This window comes from Acinonyx jubatus, chromosome A2, assembly GCF_027475565.1.
Source record: "Acinonyx jubatus isolate Ajub_Pintada_27869175 chromosome A2, VMU_Ajub_asm_v1.0, whole genome shotgun sequence".
Classification (NCBI taxonomy): domain Eukaryota; kingdom Metazoa; phylum Chordata; class Mammalia; order Carnivora; family Felidae; genus Acinonyx; species Acinonyx jubatus.
In genome coordinates, this window is record NC_069383.1 from 80471274 (window position 1) to 80493673 (window position 22400).

General features: G+C 36.5%; 1 protein-coding gene across 12 annotated transcripts in view; it reads left to right on the plus strand.

The window, feature by feature from the left end:
- Positions 1 to 22400, plus strand: part of PCLO (piccolo presynaptic cytomatrix protein) — a 419937-nt gene that overhangs the window by 12566 nt on the left and 384971 nt on the right. For all 12 annotated transcript variants that reach the window (XR_008296881.1, XR_003424548.2, XR_008296882.1 and 9 more), the window contains exon 3: positions 15083 to 16492. Coding sequence is in view for 8 of the 12 variants with exons in the window: in XM_053218536.1 (XP_053074511.1) it covers positions 15083 to 16492 (1410 nt within the window). In the remaining 4 variants the exon portion in view is untranslated. The remainder of the gene's footprint in view (positions 1 to 15082; positions 16493 to 22400) is intronic.

Consider the following 22400-nt stretch of genomic DNA (forward strand, 5'->3'; position numbering starts at 1 on the left):
TCTTAAATGGATACTGATCTGGGGAGGAAGGACTGGAGAGGTATCATCACTCTGACAGCAAGCTTTAGGGAAGGGGATTTGACTTCCTTAACTAGACTTGTGAGCTTTCTCCTACTCCTGTCACACACACACACACACACACACACACACACACACACACACACACACCTTAACTCAAATATCTATGTGAAGAGGATGGTATTTAAACCATCCACTCTGGTGACTGTCAGAATGTGTGCTGCTCCAAATAAATGTTAAGAATCTACTGGCTCTAAGCCTAAACTTTTGATGCCAAGAGGAGTTTATAGCTATCTTTTCTTACCAGTCCATTAATGGAATAAACCTCAACAATGCAGGCTCTCTCTTTGGGCTTCCTTTCTGACACAGAAACTGAACATTTGCTTTCTACATAGCAACAAAAGCACTTTTTCTTGTTGTTTTTATTGTTCATATACTAGATATCTTTTGATACATAGCCTGGGGCAAGATTTAGGGAGAAATTTAAAGACTTGTCCCTCATGTCTGAAAATTCTCCTAGCTCTTGTCAAATTTTGTAATCTATGAAATGACTTGTCATTTTTTAGTATGTTGATAATGAACCAAATGTTAGTTAAGGTGCTTTTTTTGGTCATATTTATTTTTGATCATAATGGACCATAGGTTAATCAGTCTCTTGGATGATACCAGGTATTTTATTGAACAAAAACATGGCCATATTTCAGGAGCTAAAAAACAAAACAAAAGCAAAACAAAAAAAATCCCCAAAACAAACACACCTAGACCTGCATATAAATTCCCTCCATTTATTAAAGCAAGACAAAACAAAAAATGGTGCAAGTTCTTTAGGTTGGCAAAATGACTTAACTGGACACCTCTTTGAGGTGGATAGGATGGCTGCATCTTCTGTTACTGGTGAGAGAAACTAAAGGCGGAAATGTGGAAAATGTGTTAAGAACTAGTGGGAAGGAGTAGAGCTCTGCCAAATGTCAGGAGGCTGGAGCCTGTGGAGAAAGAAAACCTGTTAAGAGCTTCCTGATGGTAGAATAGCTGGAAGAATGTTTAGAAAAGGGGATATTCTCCTCTTAGTTGCTTGCTGATTTAGCACAGAGGTCTTCTCACCTCAAGTTCTAAGTAAAGTCGATAACACAGTTCCTCTTAAAAAGGAAGACTGGGCACACGTAAGTTCGCCTCCTATCTCCAAAGGTCTCACTTTTTAAAAGGTCTTTCCAGAAGTTAGGAAAGACCACCAGCAGTATAAGTTGGCATGTTGAATTTCTAGAAGATAGAAAATGGGAAGACGATGACAGAAAAAGAACCAAGGAAACCATCAAACAAGTGGCTTCCTCAGGGAAGCTCTCTAAGCTCTAAGCTAGGAATGAACAAATATAGAAAGCAGTGATGGGCTATGGGTAGTGATCAAACAACAAATTAAAGAATTGCAGTAGGAACAAATATGACTAGTGGACTCTTTCCTAATCTCCAATGGGAAGACGGTAGGGAGAGTCTTTATTTTTCTTTCCCTGGAGCCAAAGCCAAAGAATTCTCCAAATGAAGGGATGAGCTGCCTAATGGCCCCTCATGAGAAAACTAGGGTCTTTGGAAGAGAATTAGAAGTAATGCCATTCTCGCACAATGGAATAATTTAAAGGCGAAAACAAATAAAACATTACTCAACTGTGAGTCAACCACTCTGATCTGTTACTGTCCTGTAAAGCTGTCCTTACTTGAACACTGGCCCTCTGTTGTCCCATATCCTCTCCTTTAAAGGAGAGGATGAATGGAGAGGCAGAACTGTCCACGAACACAGAAAAACCTCTGATGATTACCTAGTAAATAATGGAGACATTCACTGTAAATGACAGGCTTGAAGAGACTTAACTTGACATTTTAGCAATGATACCACATGAAGGACACAGGTGAAACAGTGAAAAACAAAACAAAAGAAAAAACACGTGGCCTCCTAGGAGAGCATTCATTCGGGACATATAAACAACTTATAAAAACCCTTAGTGTTCTTAAGAACTGTTTAAGAGAATATTCCATAAATAATTAGCACGCTCAAATTTCATTGGGCCCACTTGATGGTCTGGAAAAGGCCTAAGATTTTTCCAGATTGTAGAGCAATTTAAAAAATTAGGCAACTACTTACCGAACCCTTACTGTGTTTCAGGCACCGTTCTAGACTTTGGGCATCTAAGAGTGAACACAGTACACAGAAATTCTCTCCTCATGCAGTGTGTATTCTACTAAGAGTGATAAACACATAAAATATACAGTGTGACAGCTGGTGATAAATGTTATTGAGAGAGATGAAGTAGCAGAAGGTTATAGCCTGGACCATGGGTGGGAGGGGTTGGGTGGTGAGAGTTCCCGCATTCCCATTGAAGGATTAGAGGCTTGAAACTGATAGATAACTTGGGAATCTGGTATTTTTAATAGTGACTAAAGGTTTAATTTGTGTATATAGTTGTAGCGAAAGCTTGGATTTTGGAATGGTTAAGGAAGGAACGAGTGGGGAATGCACCTAGGAAGGTATAGAACTCTGAGATTTTCCTCTTTACTACTTCCTGTAGTAATATAGAGACTGGAGAATGGGCATTTTATCTCCGGTGTGGGGCTGTTTCTGGATGCCTGCCAATGGAGTTGTAGACATTTTGGGGAGGTGGTTATTTATAACTCTGGGGGATCTGGGGCCCTAAGAGAAATATTAAAAATCATGGAGAGTGTATCAAAGAACTCTAATAGGAGTTACAGAAAGAAAGAATCAAGATGGTGGAGATAAGCTCCAGAAGAAATTTCTCTGAGGTAAAGAAAGATTGAAGTCTTCAGATTGTAAAGGCCTACCCACTGGCCATGCAAAATTAATAAAATGACTGATAGGTGTATCCTGGTAAAATATCAGATTTCCAAAGATAAGGAGAAAACCGGAAAGGCTTCCACAGAGAAAAATGATATCATCTACAAAAAAAATATGAGAAATCAAACAGCTACAATCCTCATAATCAGCATAGAAGACAGTAGATAGGGAGCACTTTCTTTAAGTTTCTAGATAGGATGATAAGATGAATTCTGTACCTCGGCAAGATATCGGGAGAGAGTGTGAGGGCGCTTAAGAATGTGTTAACACATGAAAGAATGCAGGCAAGTTATCACCTCTCTCTCTGTCTATATGTACATGTGTACCTATCTATACATACATCATAATCAGTAGAGGAAGTTCTTTTATTAAAATGGAAAATAAAAAGAATGGATGGAAAATGTGATTACAAAACGGTGGTAGAATGTGACATGATATTACATGATACAGAAATCAAACTGAAAAAGTTATGCCTTATTTTATTGTGTGTTAAAAATACATAGTTCATTAAACGTAATTTCTTGGAGATTGCTTAAGACAGTCCTAAAGTAGTGGTAATATAAGGTTGTCTTGAAGAACTGTAGCTTCTGTAGTAAGGTAAAAATTCATAATATTTTAAATTTATAGATCAAAACTTATTTGATACTATAATGGCAACCACAAGAAAAAATCAAAGCAAAACTTAACACTGATTCTGGAGAGTTAGGCTTGGTGGTAGAGAGAGAAGGTTTTACCTTTAATGTCATACCTTTTTTGTACTTTTTTTTTTAACCTTGTAAATTCATGTTACAATTAACACTTAAAAAAACCCTCATTCATCAAATGATTGGTGGAACAATTTATATGATGTGTCAGAATGAATAAAGGATTTAGATTCTTGATTTTTACATCTTCAGCGTGAGCATTTTACTAGATGAAGTGCCAGGAATTTGGGGTTCTAAATAACAGTGGTGACCTGAAGGGCCTCATGCCTGTAATGGGAAATTTGGTCAGTTTTTAATACATTCTTAGTCACAGCCGTGTATGCTTTAACTGACGCTGTTTTGTTGTTGTTGTTGTTGTTTGTTCATTTGTTTTATTTTGAGAGAGAGAGAGAAAGAGGGAGAGAGAGAAAGAATCTTAAGCAGGTTCCATGGTCAGCACAGAGCCTGACATGGGGTTTGATCTCATGATGGTGAGATCATGACTTGAGCTAAAATCAAGAGTTGGAGGCTTCACCAACTGAGCCACCCAGGTGCCTGTAACTGACAGCATTTTTACGTGAATCCAGTGAAGGGAAATAGATGCTGTTGATGCTAAATACAAGGTTCTTATATTCTGAAGTTAAGGGACTTTTTTTTTTTTTTTTTTTTTTTTGCGCTATTCTCTGACAATCTATATGGTATCATTAATAGGATTTAAGTAAAGGATATCTTGATTTTAACAGAATTTATCTTCCTTTAAAATAGTTTTCTAATGAATTTAAATGAATAGAAATACCCAGTTAATCATTTAAAGCTCTATATTACTTAAATATGTCTACAGACACCATATTTATTTAGCTCTCATTTTTTGATATGCTTCAATTTGCAACGTCTTTCTCATGACTTGGATGTTCCCTGTATAAAATAAATATTTCTCATGCTCTACCCATTAAGTTTAGTCATTAGCATCAAAGCCTTTTTTTGTTTCTTTCATTTTCAGCTCTTAAATGACTAGATGTTTCAGGTGACTTTCTGCGTATCCAGCTTTTGGCTTTTATAATATCTACTAAGGCTGGTGTTACATATTATTGCCCTGGTATGATGTTATATATAACTTGGTAAGGACAGATGTTCTGTTGTGAAAGCAGATACCCACACCTAAACAAAATCATTTACTGGACCAGTAAACTTAATAAAGTGCTAGGTTAACTTGCTCATTGTTCACATCCCTTGAGAAAACATATCTAACACTTGCTCCCTTTCCATATCTTAATTAGCTTAGATTAAAATGAGCTCTTCCTTGCAAATATGTCAAAGATAGTACCTTGAAGATAAAGATGTAAATAGTCTGGTAGAAGTTTATAATTATTTTCCTTAAAGTAGTGCCCACATCAAGTGCATCAATAAGGCATCAGAAGATCTGGGATGTTCTCCTAGCTTTGCCCCTCACACGTACGTATTTTTGCTGATACTCCTCTGAATTTACTTTGAAGTTGTTCTAGTTACCTTGGATAAAGGAGCAACAGCTTTCCCACAAACAGTGCTTCTTGCCTTTTTCTTCCTTTAGTAAAAAAGGGAGATAGGTCTTTGGTCACAGAAAGGAGAGATCTTAGTTTGAACACTATGCATTTCAGACTGTGCACTAGGATCTCTATATGACTTTTGTCATTTAATGCTCTTTTAATAAGGTGGTATTCACATTTTAAAGGTGAGTAAAGAGAGTAAAGCAATCAGAACTCATATTGTAAAGTCATTTGAAATCTTCAGTGTTTATAAATTAACCATCAGATGGCCCTTTGGAAAACTGGAAGCAGTATGGGATTTTAGACTTGAAAAGTGTGCATATGAACCCTAGCTCGTCTGCTTACTTGATGTATGGTTTGATCAGGCCATTCTATTTTTCTGAATATTTAGTTTTCTTAGATCTAAAAATATTCATAAAGTAAAAAATCACATTTGGCAGTATAAGTGGAAGTGCTTTGAAATTGAAACTAGTAGATAAACATTTTTTTATTATCATCATTATTGTGAATCTTTATAAAAATTCTGAAAGGTAAGTAGGGATAGTGTCATCATTGTTAACTCCATTTGTCAGTGATAAAATGAAGTTAGGGACTTGAGGTGACTTATACGGTCACAAAATTACTTAGTAGTGAATCCCATACAAGAACTTAGATCTGCTGACCCCAAATTTAGCATCATTTTTTATAAGAGACCATGTTCTCTTTAAATAGACCACTCCTTAAATTTGTAGGTTAAAGAAAGAATGTGTGCATGTGTGTAAATTTTACATATTCTTAAAGTTAAAAAAAAAATTTACTTGGCGGCAGTTTATTTTTGGAATTTAGTGTAAACAAAACTGAGGTCCAAGAACAGTGGTTTTATACCTTCCTACTCACTGTTGCTCAAACCAGAGCTTTATACTGCTGAGTTCTTTTTGTTCTTTAAGAAAACTGTGAGCTCTACTCTTCGCTAGCCACTCTGTTAGATTTTGAAAATATAGATGAAGTTGATAACTTTTTTCAGTGTCAAGAATTGAACTCAGAGTCTAAAAGGAGGGGTGATAATTTGGCAAGTGAGGATGGAAACTTGTTTGTAGAATAGAATATAATGAAGTTTATATAGATAAGATCCAGTCTCACCTGAATATTAAACAATTAACCACTTTTTCTATGTTTTTCTTTAATCAAAAACACAGATTTTAAAAATCAGTTGTAAAACAATTGATGGAGATATGACATTTGTATCATTTGTTCAGCAAAGTTAGAATTTTCAGTAGAATTCATGGAACAACTCATAAGAGCAGATTTCTGCTTCAACAAAAGAAAATAAGTCAGTGGTAGGCATTATAATGTGAACATGTGATTGGGAATTCTGTAGTTACAAAAGTTCGGAAAAATTTTAATGTATAAATTTATGTTTTTAAACGTCACAGAAGAAGGATTTAAAAGTGGTCAGAAGGAAATAAATGGTAATGAAAAATGTGGATGGGGTCTACAAAAAATTGAAAATAATATAAAGGTTATTAAGTGTAATTTTAAAATCACATTTTCCGGGGTATCTGGCAGGCTCATTCGGAGGAGTATGTGATTCTTGATCTCAGGGTTGTGAGTTTGAGCCCTACCTTGGATGTAGAGATTACTTAAATAAATGTTAAAAATACAATAGAATATGACAAAATAAAATAAGAGTTTCCTTAAAGACATTCTTGGAAATGGGCATACGTACAACTACATAAAATATGAATAAATACAAGTTATAAGTGGCTCCCACTCACAGCTTAAAAGAGGCTAAAATACTCATGAAATTTTGTTGTTTTTTACAAAAATTTAATATACTTTAAGCATTTAGTATATTTTTTGAAAAAGTATTTTTTTTTCCTTTCCAACTCAATGTACAAATGATTATCTTAATTCCAGTGAGCATCTGACTGAATTAAAGACCTGTAGCTTTGAAGGGTGCCTGGGTGGCACAGTTACGTGCCTGACTCTTGACCTCTGCTCAGGTCATGATCTCACATTAGTTCAAGCCCCAAGTTCTCTCTTTCTCTCTGCCCCTCCTCCACTTGAGCACATGCTTGTGAGTGTGCACGCTCTCTCTCTGTCAAAAATAAACTTAAAAAAAAGATATGTAACAATAAACAAAAAAAGATACATAGCTTTCAGCATGTATAATGCGTTCACAATGTTTATGCGACCTTTGGTTCTTTTTACTAATGGAATTTATATCTTCATTTTTACATGAAATAAGAGGACAATTCAACAAGCTGTTTGCAGACACAGCCTAATTGGAATTATTGTATTACAGGCTTCAAAACTGTGTGATAGCTCAAGGTGTATGTTAATCATTAAAGTTCTAAAAGTTGAGATTTGCCATATGAGAGACCGTTTAGAAATGTTAATGCATAGTGTATGTAAGTTCACTTGGCTGATTAGGGATTCTCCTCTCTGTGTGACTGTAATAGAGTACAAATATATTTTCATGTCTGTGTAGTGTAATTACTTTTTAAGTTTTGCTTGGTGAAAGTGGTTTTCTTGTTTTGGACTGCACTGACAAACATTAAACTATGCTTTTTTTTTTTAATGTTTGTTTATTTTTGAGAGAGAGACAGAGAGTGAGCATGAGTGGGGGAGGGGCAGAGAGAGAGGGAGACAGAAAATCCAAAGCCAGCTTCGCGCTGACAGCAGAGAGCCCCATGCGGGGCTTGAACTCACAAGCCAGGGGATCATGACCTGAGCCAAAGTCTGATGCTTAACCAACCCAGGTTCCCCAAACTGTGCTTTTTTTTTATTGATCTGATTTTTTTTTAGGATTTGCATATGTTATTGTTAGTGTTTGCTGAACATTATTATGCTTTAAGAAGGAAAACATTTTATGTTTAGTGTATATTTCATGAGGTTTGGTAATGGTTACTGAATTATGCAGCAGAAATTTGTAATCTGCACACTTTCAGAGAGAAAGTATCCTTCCCACTTCTGGATGGACTGTTTTAAACTAAACTGTTGCCCAAGTTGCTAAGCATGTCATCACAGTTCTGAGGAATGCTAGTGCCCTGTTTTTAGCCAAAATAAATTGTGCATTAATATGCACAGCTAAAGATGTCAGCTACAGCGAGCCATCTGCAGGCAAACTGCTCTCAGTGAGTAACTGCCTCTGTGGAGGAGGTCCTGTGGCTTGGGCAGTCCTTGAATAGCAGAAAACAGAATGTTTTCAAGTGATAGCTTGGTTTCCTCTTTATAATAGGATACATTGCATTATTATATAATGTAGGTTATGCAATTATGTCTTTTATGGCCTTCAAAACAATACAAATAGTACAATATAAAATATAAATAACATACTCAGTAAATACTTGATGAGAATTTGACGAAAAATAGGAAAAAATTCAGAGTAATTAAATCATGAGAAGTGGTTGCTCCATTTGAGTCCATGTGATGAGAGGAGAGAAGAAGGAATAATTGGAAAAACATTTTAAACTGAAAAATTAAAAAAGAAAATTAAATCGGAGTCTAAGTGCTGTGGTTCATACTATAGTAGTGAGAGCTGAGAAGGGTAGACCTTGGAATATTAAGTGGTAAAGGAGGAAATCCACTGTGGCCTGTAAAGATGGGTAATATTCAGGTAAGTGGAGGAGGAGTACACATTGGGCTGTGCATCATGACTAACATAAGACAGAAAGAGGATACTGCCGTGACAGAGTAAATGGTACATATAGATGTCCTGGTCTGCAGAAAAGTTTAGTTGTTGTGCTTACAGAAGTAGGAACCCAGTAAGTTTTGTTTTATAGGGACAGGATGAAAGCATGATTGAAGAAAATCTATTCTGCAGCTCATGTGAATTGGTGTGCACATCAACACATATAAATTCCCAACATCGTATTCTTCTTTTGATGTTCCATTATTTCCAGTAGCATGCTATGTTGAACAGAAATTGCATTATAAATCTTATGTAGACTTTGTGTTTAAAATTTGCAGTCTGGAGGGCAGTGAAGACTGGATGTTAGTCATTAGGGCTTCTAGACATTTGTTTTTTTGAGAAATTTTTAGCTAAATAGATTAATAACAGTAATAACAGTTTTGAGCAAGAGCATTCTTTAATTCTAGAACACCAACATTTGCCAACTCATCTTGATGCTTAGATGTATTGAGTTAATTATTTTAAATTATTACTGAAGACACACTCTTAAAAATCAGAATATAATATTTTAGTAATCAAAAGTTTTTCTAACTTTGTTTGAAAGTGGCAACATTAATTGAAACTCTATATGCAGTTCACAAACTTAAGTGATATCCCTTAAAACATTTAAATAATACATTTATGATTATTCATCAAAGTACTTAGATAATGAAGTTGTGTTACTGTATTTCACAGCTGTGATAAAAAACAAAGGTTCAACAAAGTAGAACCCAGGGGATTGGATTAAACAGGGAGGTGTGCTATATTAATTATATGCAGGACTACGCTAGAACACATAGTGACCTCAGAATGAGCAGAAATCCTGGCTAACCAGTCTCTTATCCCATTTATGCAGTGTATTAAATTAGAAGAGTGAATGAACAACTTTATTCCTTTCTTTTCTTCCGTTCCAAAAAGCTAATTGAATTAGAGTAGCTCATTAAACAGTTGTGTCTCCAGACCTTGAATTCATTTGTATACTTTCTGTAAGTAAAGCTTTGGGTGGGGAAAGCAAAAGATGACTATTTTTTCCTTTTGTTATGTAAACTCCAGAATTGCAAATAGCTGAAGCAGGATGTGTTTTTTTAAATAAAGTTGTACTCAGTCATTTTAATGTTTATATATTGAAGATAAGAGTTCTTGGACACATCGATATAGTTGTAGGCTTCCCTGGTATTGTCTCTTTCAATTTTCCCATCATTTATCAGGTGGATGTGGATGAGTATAGTGCAATGTTAGGGAATAGGTGTTAGTTGTGGCAAGGGACCTGGAAACTTGTTGATGAAATATTGGTGGAGGGTTTCTTCTGTGAACCAGCCTTGGCCTTGAATATTGTCTAACTTCTGTGGCATGGGGAAGAAGTCATAAGGACTGAAGTGTTCTAAGATCCTTGTTTAAGGCTACATTGGACTGAAGACCCAATCATGTAGAAATAGGAGAACCAACTCTATTACAGGCTTGGGTACCAAATGGAATGGGCAGCGAGTGTCTGAGGCACTGATGGCAATTAATTCAGGTTAATTTTCCTCAGACTTAGAGACAAATGCTTAATTTTAGAAATGAAGCAAGACAGTAATTGCCTCTGGGCAGGGAAAATATGTATGGTTAGCAGGTATGGTGATTATGAGGGACTCCTTCAGTTTGAATCAAAATGGGAATAGATTGTCCATGGGCAGAGGTATCTGGTCAGGTTCTGGGGAGATTGGCATGTAACCAGAAAATGAAGGCCGAAGCCTGTCATACTAACTGCGTAAACAGTGGGAATTAGCAGAGTAAATACAGGAAAGCTGTAGCTTGAAGAGCACAGACGTTCTCAGTTAACTTATTTCATTCAAACCAGCTCAAAACCGGTGGACATCTATCATGCTTAAAGGGTTAGTTAGACCCCCGGGGGTCGATAGAAAGACTCCTAAATAGAAAGTCCTTACCATTCGTTGCTTACCATCTTTTTAGGGGATATAGATTCGGAAATAGAAGGATGATATAAGTGCTAGCATGATAACATTAAGGAAATGAGATACTTTCAGTTTCTTGCAAAAGATTAACTTTATTTCACAGTTTTGGGAGAGGCATCGAGGTGTGAGGGGAAGTAGTTAGAGTCACCCCTTCTGTGGTTGTTCGTTTTGCCTGGGTTATGTTTTTGTGAGGGTGTAAAGTACCTGAGCAATCACAAAGGCCAAGTGAGGGACAGTGGCTTTGGAAACGTGCAAAGATGAATGGCAAAGTACCTTTCATAAGCAGCGTAGACACACTTGAATAATGGAGAATGCAGTGCAAATACTATGGGATTTATAATGCCAAGGACTGAGAGGCCAAAGGCACTGTTATTTCTCTGTGTGCATCGTGAACGACACTGCCCACAGAAAAGTTAAAGGTGGTTTGTGATGCTGGAGGTGGGGGGCAGCGGGAGGGCGGGTTGTGGACTTTTTCATTTGCTCAGTGTATGGGAGGTTTGCTTTTGTTTTTGTTTTTCAGTTGATCAGGGAGTTGGAAATGCCACTGTTTCCAGGACTAGATTAAGTGCTGAGATGCAAATCATTTCTATTTTCAATGGATTTGGCCAGTAGAATTAAATATAAAGGAGGCTCTTTCTAAAAAAATCCTAAGAGGATAAAAAGCTTTTCATACTGTGATCTCTACAATGATTTTAACCTGTATTCTAGTGGCGAGGAGGAACATGGAGGCGTCAAAATGTTTTTTATGTGTTGTTTATCCAAGTGAAGAAAATATGGTCATTAAAAGAATAAAGGTTGGGACCGTGGAATCTCTCAAAAAAAAAAGGGTGTATTAAGAGAAAAAGAGAAGAAGAGGTGACTTGGGTTTTCTACCTTTCTTCCTGACTCTCCTTTGTGTCCTTATGTGGAAACAAGAGTCATATGCATTCATAAACTAGAATGACACATTTGATTTTGGAATAAGGGCAATATAGAATGTTTCCAAGTTTTAATATAAATTATGCATTTGATATGCTATGGTAGTGTCCTAATTTTGCAGTGGTTCAAGGTGGAGTGAGAGCCTACTGGCTAGCTATGTGCGAAACTCCAACGTTCACATTGCACAGAGACTGAATATTTTGCTGAAAAAACCAAATGAATCCAAGGAAGTGTTCAAGGGGGAGAGTGGAAGGAAACTAGGAAGTTTCCTAGCAGGATGAAAGGAAAAAAGGAGTCATTACAGTATCATCAGATATAGTATCTGATACTGTATCTGATGACACTTAATGTATACCTGTAATAACCTTGAAGTTATATTACATGTTAACTTGTTTCTTATCTGATTTTTCTTCTGTAATCCAGCCTCCAGGAGACTAGAGATTTTTTCTCCTTTATTCAGTGCCATAGGCCAAGTAGAAGTTACCCGATAAATACTTGAATAAAGAAATGAATAGGTGGGGTGTCCTGGCTGGCTCAGTTAGTAGAGCATGAGACTCATTCTCAGAGTTATGAGTTTAAGCCCCATGTTGGGCTAAAGTAGAGCTTACTTAAAAAAATTACAAACGAGTAAGTGTATGAATTTTACATCGACTTTGGCCATAACACTTGTCAAAAAGAAGAAGAGCAATTTAACTATAATGCAAGTCACTAACCCTAGGAGTTTGTGATTTAAGGTGGTTATTACGGATGTACATCTCATAATATTTTGTAGAAAAAAATCAATGAGAGAGACTAGGTAAAAAATTATGCTTTTAATTATAGTTTCTTTTATCTTGTTTGACTGCATGATTATAACGTGCTTTGGTGTCAGTGAAGGCTGTGGAAAAAGACAAATGAGAAAAAATAAACAATAGAACAGCACAAGTGTCATTGAGAGTAGGGGAGATGGTCAAGTAGGTAGATGCATATTTATGGAGGAATTTCTGTCCATCAAGAAGGGGGTAAAATCGAGTGAAACTTTCCTAACATTCTAGCTTACCTTTTAAGTAGCAATTGTTTCTCTTTTGGGATTCAAATATTTATATGTATAAAAAGTTATTATGTGAGATGCTTCAAACATACAGAAACATAAAGATAATATAAAAGTACGTAGATATTCAACTGCCATATTGAAAACAAATGTAATGAACGCTCAAGTACTTTCTACCTATTTTTTTTACAAGTTTTTAGTAAATGTTTCCATCAATTTATTTTCTGTATTCCTTAAAAACAAAAAATTCACAAGTTTGCTTTAAAATATTGTATACCAGAAGAAAACCAATTCTCATTCATGCTGCAAGTTGGTCTATGTTCTCTTTACTTCTGTTACTTTCTACCTATTTTTAACAAATATTTTAATTTTACTTTATGATTCACACTTTTAAACAGAAATAAGATGTTAGAGTTGAGAATCTTTTTTAATCTTCTCTAAACAAAAGTTTACCTGACCATGAGATTGCAAAATAAGTCCTTTCATACTGGCGAATGAGTTTAAATAACTTCTGTGTGCTTTTTATTTTAAAGCCTTTTTAATAATTAAGAAAAAATTCAGTAAAATTTTAAAAAATTTTTTGAATTAAAAATTTTTTTTTTTATTAGAAAACTTAATAGGGGTGCCTGTGGCTCAGTTGATTAAGTGTCTAGCTACGGCTCAGGTCATAATCTCAGGGCTCAAGAGTTCAAGTCTCACGTCGGGCTCTGTGCTAACAGCATGGAGACTGGAACCTACTTCGGATTCTTTGTCTCCCTCTCTCTCTCTGCCCCTCCCCCACCCGTGCTCTGTCTCTCTTTCTCTCAAAAATAAATAAACATTAAAAATTTGTTAAATGCTTAACAATATGAACTGTGAAATAATTTAAAAAAAAATTAAGAGTTTGGGAAAAGTTAGTTCCATTTCTTTTCAAAAGAAAATTCTTTGCAGGTAAAGTGTATGTTTTTTGCCAGCCTAACACTTGACACTTTTGTACTATAGAAAACTTTTCTGGTATCAATGCTCCATATATTTAGTTTTCAACCATGTAGAATTCTGTACAAAGAACCTCAGTGCCAAACTGGTAACACTGGTTACTTTGGGTGGAAAAGATTACATGACATAGAATTTGACATTCTCAATGATTTTGGAAATATTTAAAATTTTGTATTATAAGCATAAATTATTTTGAAATTTAAAAAAAGGTGAAGGGGCACCTGGGTGGCTCAGTTGGGCGGCTGACTCTTGATCCAGCCCCATGTTGGGCTTCGTGCTGAGCACGGAGCCCTTAGCTTAAGATTCTCTCTCTCCCTCTGCCCCTCTCCTCCACTAGTGCACTCTCTCTTGTTCTTAAAAAAAAAAAAGTAAATGTTAGACATAGGTAGTTTTAAATTATATTCTGAAATAAGTATTGAATTCACTGTCTCCTTTTCATACTTGATGTGACATGAAATGAGCAGATCAACTTACTCCTAAAGCTGTGTGTGTGTGTGTGTGTGTATGTGTGTGTGCGTGTGTGTGTGTTATGTATATTTCACATGTATACATATCTCACCGGTTAAATCAATATATTGCTTAGTTATATTGCTCTTTCTAGTATATTCATAAAACTTTAAAGAAAAAATATTTCCTCTGTAAAATCATGGTATTATTTTTTCCATATTTTTTCCTTATTTTCTTAACAGAGAATGTTTTCTTTCTAACCCAGTGTGGTTAATAATTTTTGTTTTCACACATTTGATTATGTTGCCTTGGAGGGGAATGTAATGCTCTGCTAATTTAAGAAATTAGCAATGTGTTAATAATTTGACAAGCGTACTCTGGGTTGTATAACTGAAAACTGTTCATGAGCCATCAATAGAGAAAATATCTAATGTAACTGATTTATGGAATCTATTATGTTATAACTCTTCTTTTTATGATACAGTGTTTTCTTTTTCTAGTGGTAAACATGCTTTCAGTGAATCAAAGGCAAAGAACAACAAAATTAATATTAGAAAAAAAATATTTTTATGTTTACTTTTTATTTTCCTTAAAATATACGGTGTTTAAGTCTCTGAGGTTCATTAATTATATTTCAGTATAATTAACATTTTATATTTAATTTTATTAATTTTTTTAATGTTTATTTACCTTTGAGAGAGAGGGAGAGAGCATGAGCAGGGAAGAGCAGAGAGAGAAGGAGACACAGAATCCGAAGCAGGCTCTAGGCTCTGCGCTGTCAGCACAGAGCCCCATGCGGGTCTTGAACTCACTAGCCGTGAGATCATGACCTGAGCCCAAGTCAGATGCTTAACCTACTGAGCCACCCAGGTGCCTCAACATGTTAATATTTTAATATAAACTAAGTGAACTAATTTGATCTATATTTTATGTTTCAAATGATGAGCGACATAGCGTCAAATGGTACCATGCATTTTTAAAAATGTTTTTGTGTTTTCACATTGTTACTCTCTCACTGACCATTATTTTATATTATTTCTAGATAAAAGAGTGGCTCTGTTTAAACTGTCAGATGAAAAGAGCTCTCGGAGGTGACCTGGCTCCAGTTCCCTCATCACCTCAGCCTAAACCGAAGATTGCCCCTGTTGGTCCTGCATCTGCCGTGAGCAAACCATCCCCACAGCCACAGCACACTTCTCCAAAGAAGGATACTGTACCCAAGCAGGAGATCTCGAAGGCACCTGAGTCTAAGAGGCCCCCACCTCTAGTGAAACAACTGACCATTCACGGCTCTCCCCCACTTGCCGCCAGGCAACCTCCAGTGGCGGCGGAGTCTTCGCCCAAGCCAGCCCCTCCCAAAGAGCCCTCGGTTCCCTCTGAGCAGGCCGAGGTCCCCGTGGCTGATGATAAACCAAAGCAGCCCAAGACGGGAAAGCCAGCCACAGACGTCGCGTCTTCATCGTCAGTAGCAGCACAACCTGATATTCCAAGCCCCAAAGTACAGTTGGCAGATCAAGAGATTATAACCCCTCCTCTAAAAACAGACGCTGCCAAACCCTCCCAGAGTTTTCCACCAACGGGAGAAAAAGTCACCCCGTTTGATTCTAAAGTCATACCCCGACCTGCATCAGATTCAAAAATTATTTCACATCCTGGGCCCAGCCCAGAGGGCAAAGGTCAAAAACAAGCTGATCCAATTCAGAAGAGAGAAGAGCCCAAGAAAGCACAAACCAAAATGAGTCCTAAGCCAGATGCCAAGCCGATGCCAAAAGGGTCACCTCCACCCGCGGGCCCACGACCTCCCACTGGCCCAACTGCCCCCACAGCTCAGCAGCCCCCAAAGCCTCAGGAACAGTCGCGACGTTTCAGTCTGAATCTGGGAAGTATTACCGATGCCCCTAAATCGCAGCCCACGACTCCTCAAGAAACTGTGACTGGAAAACTCTTTGGGTTTGGAGCATCAATCTTCAGCCAGGCATCAAATTTAATCTCCACAGCAGGCCAGCCTGGGTCTCAATCTCAGAGTGCTCTTGGAGCCCCAACAAAACAGGGCCCTCCTCCTTCACAGCCACCTCCTTCTCAGGGGCCACCCAAATCCACAGGTCAGGTACCACCGGCACCTGCAAAGGTTGTACCTGTGAAAAAGGAAGCAAAAGCTCCAGTAGTTGAAAAATTAGAACCCAAATCTGAACCAGTTCCAACAGTAAAAAGAACAGAAACAGAAAAGAAGCCTCTGCCTGTTAAGGATAGCAAACCTCTAACAGCTGAGCCTCAAAAGGCTGTCCTTCCCCCCAAATTGGAGAAAACTCCCAAACCAGAATCAGCCTGTCCTCTCTGCAAGACTGAACTCAACGTAGGTTCTAAGGATCCTCCTAACTTCAATACTTGCACGGAATGCAAGAATCAAGTGTGTAATCTCTGTGGATTTAACCCTATGCCACACTTGACTGAGGTAAGCAATTTATATATTATTTACGGATGTGACTCTATCATGTTTATTGTGAAATATTTTGTTAACCAAATTTCTAGACCAAAAAAACCTCCAAAAAATAAACAAAAACATTTCTAGTAAAGAAGGTATATTAATAGTGATGTCATAGAAGAAGTTTCAATTACTTATTACATGCTTAGTTTATTACTAAAGTTTCATATAATTTGTATTTTTCTGGATTATGCACCAGAAGTAAGAAGATGAAATAAGTTGACAATTGAAAATAACAATTAACGCATTCCTTCATGAATTAAAGACCTGTAGCTTTGGAATCGTATCCGGTTTTCACTCATTAATGCCAAATAAGGTTCTAACTTACCTTTCCCATTATCTCCAATCCCTTTTGTCTCTCCTACCTTAAAGAAAGTTTTGGTTCCTTGCAGATCCCAAAACAACATGAGGTCTGTCATTTTACAAAATTCTTAAGAACTTAGTGTAAGTTAATATTGCTTATTAGAAAATACTGATTCAAACATACTATGTCTAGACTTTTTATAATTCTCTTTGGGACTGTTATCTGGCTTAAATATAATAGAGTACTGTTTAAGAAATGTGCCAAAAAAAAAAAAAAAAGATACCTGGGGTTCAGTAACTGATGTCAAGAAATTGTGTTTTTATTTACTTTTATTTTTTTTTTTATGGGATGATGAGACATTTTCTCCAAATGTAAATGACCTAACAGCAGATGGCAAATTTCTACCTAACAGTTAGAGAAGAATGAATCTATAAGCGTTAGTAATGTGTTAGGGCTATTGGAATGGATATTTGGATCTTGGGTAACAGGGATTAAACGCTTGCTGCTGTGTCAGATGGTTAATAAATATTTAGACATTGAATTTTAAGTAATTGTTCATTGTCTTACACACATCAAAAATACTTAAGGGTTATTTTTTTTCTGTGCTCTTTGATTTTGTGATTCATTGGAATGGAAAAATTGAACAGATTTTAGCAACTACACAAAAGAAGCTTTAGAGATTCTGGTGTTGTTTTCAAGTTAAGTTTTTTAAAAGAATAAACCATATACAATTTTTATTCTTATACCTTTAAAAGACTTAGGTTGCATTGACATTATTAACACCATATGAAAATATTGTTTCTAAAGATTTAAGCACATTTTTATCTTCTTTATCTGTGATGAATAAAGTTAACTAAGATCCACTGAAAAGGCAGATAAAATTTGGTTTCCCTCAGCACTTCCTGAATGGTAACAACTATAATTATTACTTGCAGTGTTTTGGATTCAATGCAAAAGCAAAACAAAAAGCAAACCTTAAATTTCTTCCATATATTTAGAAGAGTTGTTTTTGGTTGTGTATTCATGAAGCAGAAAATTTTGTACTTCATAGACTTACAGAATTGTACCCTTTAATGAGTCTTAAGGTGTCAACACAGTGCAGTTTAATACTTATAAAACAAATTGCATCACTAAAAACAAAACATAATGTCTGCATTTAAAATGTATTTTGGGCACGCTAAAAAAAACAAAACAAAACAAAACACTTAGTGTGGAGGGAGGACTTGAGTGTGTATGTGTTTGTGTGTGTCTTTGTACAAATGTGTCTGTATATACATGTTTCAGAGGAGATCATTTTTCAGAGGAGAAAAAAATCTGGTGTTAACAAAAGCGGTTGGCTAGGGCTCCTAGATTAGTTTAACTGTGCTAATCCGTATGAAGTTTTCAGTTAGTGTAAGGCCTTAGTGCCCTCTGGTCTTTAGGTAACGTCCATTGGCTGACCCAGTATCAAGGGAGTGAATGATGTTAGTTGAGTTAATCACTGTTCAAGTATCCCTATTACTATTACCCCAAAGGACTTCAGAGGATTGGCAGAAGGAGTTAGTTGAAAAGAAGGCACATTGTGCTTGCATATGTGTGTGCGTACGTGCACATATATTTCCAGAAAATTGTAGATACGATTTATAGGCTTAAGTCGTGGTGCTGTCCCAGAGTTCTTAACTGCTAATCTCTGCTCATTGCCTTCAGTTAGGAGCGATTAGGAAAGCATCTTCTCCCTGATTGTTGCCGTATTTCTGTGCTTTCTCCCCTCTGCTTGATATTTGTTTCTTGTTACCTAATATTTTCTGCTCTTTCATTCTAGTTTTAGAGGGCACGCTCAGAAAATACTCAGACGTTATGCCTGCAATGCAAATAAATGGTATTTCTAAGTAAGGATTCAACTGTTTCCATGTATTTTTCTAATAAAGCACATTTAACTTCATATTATAAGCCTCTGCTTCCACTGTACCTAATCACTGTGAGGCAGCACCTCTTTTCCCGTGGGTACCACCCCGCCTTCCCCTTTTGCTGTTCTGTTCCTCTGGTGGTGAGAAGGGCTGGTTATATGGGTTATGGAGCTACAGAGAGTATTTCCCCCTCCCCCGCACAGCCCTCAAACACACCTGTCTCTGAGGTTGCTTCCTGTTTCTCATGCACAGCATCCCCCACAACACCTGAGCTGTGCCAAGGTCTACCCAAGGGCCCTGGGGTGTAGCCAGACTTCAGCCTAAGCTTCAAGGTTTAACTGTTTGATGCCAAGTTTGTATAAATGACACTGTAATCCATTAGCCTCTGATAGCAAGGAAAAAGGCTTCTAGGCTTTAACTTCTGGTAGCTCAGGACACATGTTACTAATTTTAAAAGCAGCAGCAAGGCTTTCTGAAAGAGCTAGTCTTAGAGAATTTGGAAGCATCCTGAGAAAAACAGCCTAAATTGACAATCCATTTACCTAGTGAATTTTAATAATTCTACTTCAGTTCAAATGCAAAAAAGGACTCATAATTACTCATAGTGGATGTTTATCTTAATGTTTTTACTATACCTTTCAAAAGGAGTTTTGTACTATGGGAATAAAACTTAAAACCATGTCTCCTCATGTTTCAGGAAGTTCTAGGGTCGCAATTTTGCTTCCTTAGTAAGATGATTATGCATGGCCTAAATGATGTAGGAATAGCTAGCATATATTTGTCACCAGGCAACAAATGGGCCTTTTGAGCCAATTAAGACCCACTGGTGTAACTGGGATCCCTTCAGATCTTTGTTCTCTAGCCGAGGTGGCTTCTGCATTGTCTATCAAATACTCAAGGAAAGCCTAATGGGCGTGCACTTTGTTTCTTAGTTTGGCAAACACATATCCTGCTTTTACTTTAAAAACGATTACTTAACTCTTTAAAAATTATACATACACACACACACTCACACACATATCTCTCAGCACCCAAAAGCACATAAGTACATACATACACACCAAACTGAAGACTGAAAGAATAATAAAAAATCAATAAGTAGGAAATTCTTCTACCGATAATTATTTTTAAAATAATCACCTAGTGGAGATCTGCATTCCCTGTGAATACTTCTGACATCCCTGGCAGAGAGGGACGCCTGCTAGCCCTTTTTAGCTTACATGAGAAAGTTGACAAGTTTGTGGGTAGAAGCACAATTTTTGGTTCTTAAGTCTTAGGAGACTTTTGATATGTTGCCTTTATATTAAGTGTATATTTAGTCAGAAAATCCAAATAGGGATTTAAAATAGATTTTTGTTTAAACAAATTTAATCAAAAAGCAATTTCTCCATTAGTCTTTTTTCTATGCCTTTTTACGTGCTTAATATTCTATTCTATATTGATAGTTCTCTATCCCACTCTTAACAGGTGATTATATAACATTTATTCACATGATTAAACTCTTCTTAAATATTATTAAAATGAGTATTAATTTTTTGGATACATGGATATGTTCTTTCAATATTAATTTAAATATTACTTAATTTTTTGGATACATGGATACACATTCTTCTCATATTAGGGATTTAGGTTTCATTTTTTTCCTTATAAATGAGTAATATTTTTGGATGCAAATATATTGTATTTTCACTGTTTCCCAAGGAAAGCTTACCAGTACTGATGTTACTGAAGGAGGGGACAAGGACCTTGCAGTGTCAGATTCTCTTTGGCGACGATAAAGCAGTTGACAATGCCACCACTGGTGTCACGTGATTCCTTTCTTACTGAATCTTCTCCATACTTGAAGAAAAACATTTAAAATGATATTTGTTAATCTGGAAGTCTAAAATTTCTATCATATTGTTCCTTTGACTTATATTTCTTTTATTGACATTTTGTTTGAATATTAAAGGCAAATAGATGATTTCTAGAGAAAATATTGTCCAGGCATTATGGGAAAAGGTAAACTGCTATCGTTGTTGCTGGTTTTTTTTTTTTTTTTCTTTTTTTTCCCCCTTTTGCTACAGGCTTGTAGTAGATAGTCCTTTTCCTCACAACAGCCTTGTTGGGTAGGTTTTACAGTGATTTTAGAGATCAGGAAAATGACTATCAGAGGGGGGCAGCTATCAAGCCCCAGAGGCTGAGCCCGTGCCCCTCTCTCCTGTAATATGTTTGAGTGACCTAGGGAACTCGAAAACAAATGCCTCTTGGTGTGTCCTCTCTTACTTGTAAGTTGTGTCAGTTGGTGATTACTAGGACTTTAATATCAGCAAATTTGCTAATATTTGCATCAAAGCAAGGTCACATTTAGAGCTCACAGAACAGTGGTGGATGTGTTACATGGTTGGATTTAGAAGGATGGGCAGATGAAGAGGTTTAGAAGTGTAGAGGCCAGCATCATTGCATTATTTTTCTTTCCAGATAAGTCCACCAACTGGTCACCATTTGTTTACACATGAAAGAGACTGAGTGATGTACCTGCCTTCATATATAGTGAATGTGAGGACATAAAGCATACTTGCTGCAGCTGCCAGAAATACTACTACATTTCTGCCAGGGAATGCAAAGACTTTACTCTGTGAAAATTATGAACATCTAAGGTGGTTGTTAATCCTTGCTTCTCCCAACAGTTTGGTGTAGACTTCTTTGCTACATTCCCATGAGTGGGATTGTTGGACCTTCGGTTATCTATATCTTAAATATGTTCTCCAGGCATTTGTATCAGTTTATATTCTGACCAGCTTCTCATATATTCTGCTCTTTCTCTTGAGATTCATTGTCTGATAAGATTGTCACTGGACAAATGTGGCTAATGAGCACTGTGGCTAACAACCTAAGATTATTTTAAGTGTGAAAAAAAAACAGTGGATTTCAAGAAGTCAGTATGAAAAAATGTAAAACATGTCAATAATTTTGTGATTACTATTCTATAAGGCTTTTCTTCCTTAAGTATTGCTTCTTTTACTGCCTTTTCATCACACAACTTTGTAGTTGCCTAGGCTCGTGTGTGGCCATATACCGCTGTGTAGGATATATATCTTTCTCTCTCTACCAGAAAACACCAATGTTATTAGATTTCTTGATCTCTGATCGTCTTTTCCAGAGCTAATTTTCCTCATATTACACAAGATAGCTAGTTCTTTTTGCATTCATTACTGAGCAAAGAGGTCTCTGGGCTCTCTCATCAAGAGACCTAAGGATCAGTGTTCTCAGGTGCTGCTAACCATCATTAAGAAGTATCAGTCCTACTGACTAGCACAGTGTGGCCATGCGAGTCTTCAGGTCAGGACACCTTCTCTACTGATCCCTCAGGTACCAATGTTTCCTCCTTCAGAACTTTTGAATCTGTGGCTTTGAGTAAAATTCATCAGTTTTTGGGTCACTTGCTGGAGACCCAGCAATACAAAATAACTAGAATTTACATCATCTGGTCTGCTATTTTCTCCCTTTTCTTTTCTTAATTGCTATTTATTTTACTTTTAAAACTTAATTCCAATAATTTCAATTATAGAAGTAGTATATATGTGCATATATATATATATATAACAGATACATATATATGTATCTGTTATGTATGTAACAATCCATACAGTACTGAAGTGTCTGAAGAGAAATAGCTTTCTCTCCCCCATGTACTTCATACTAACGA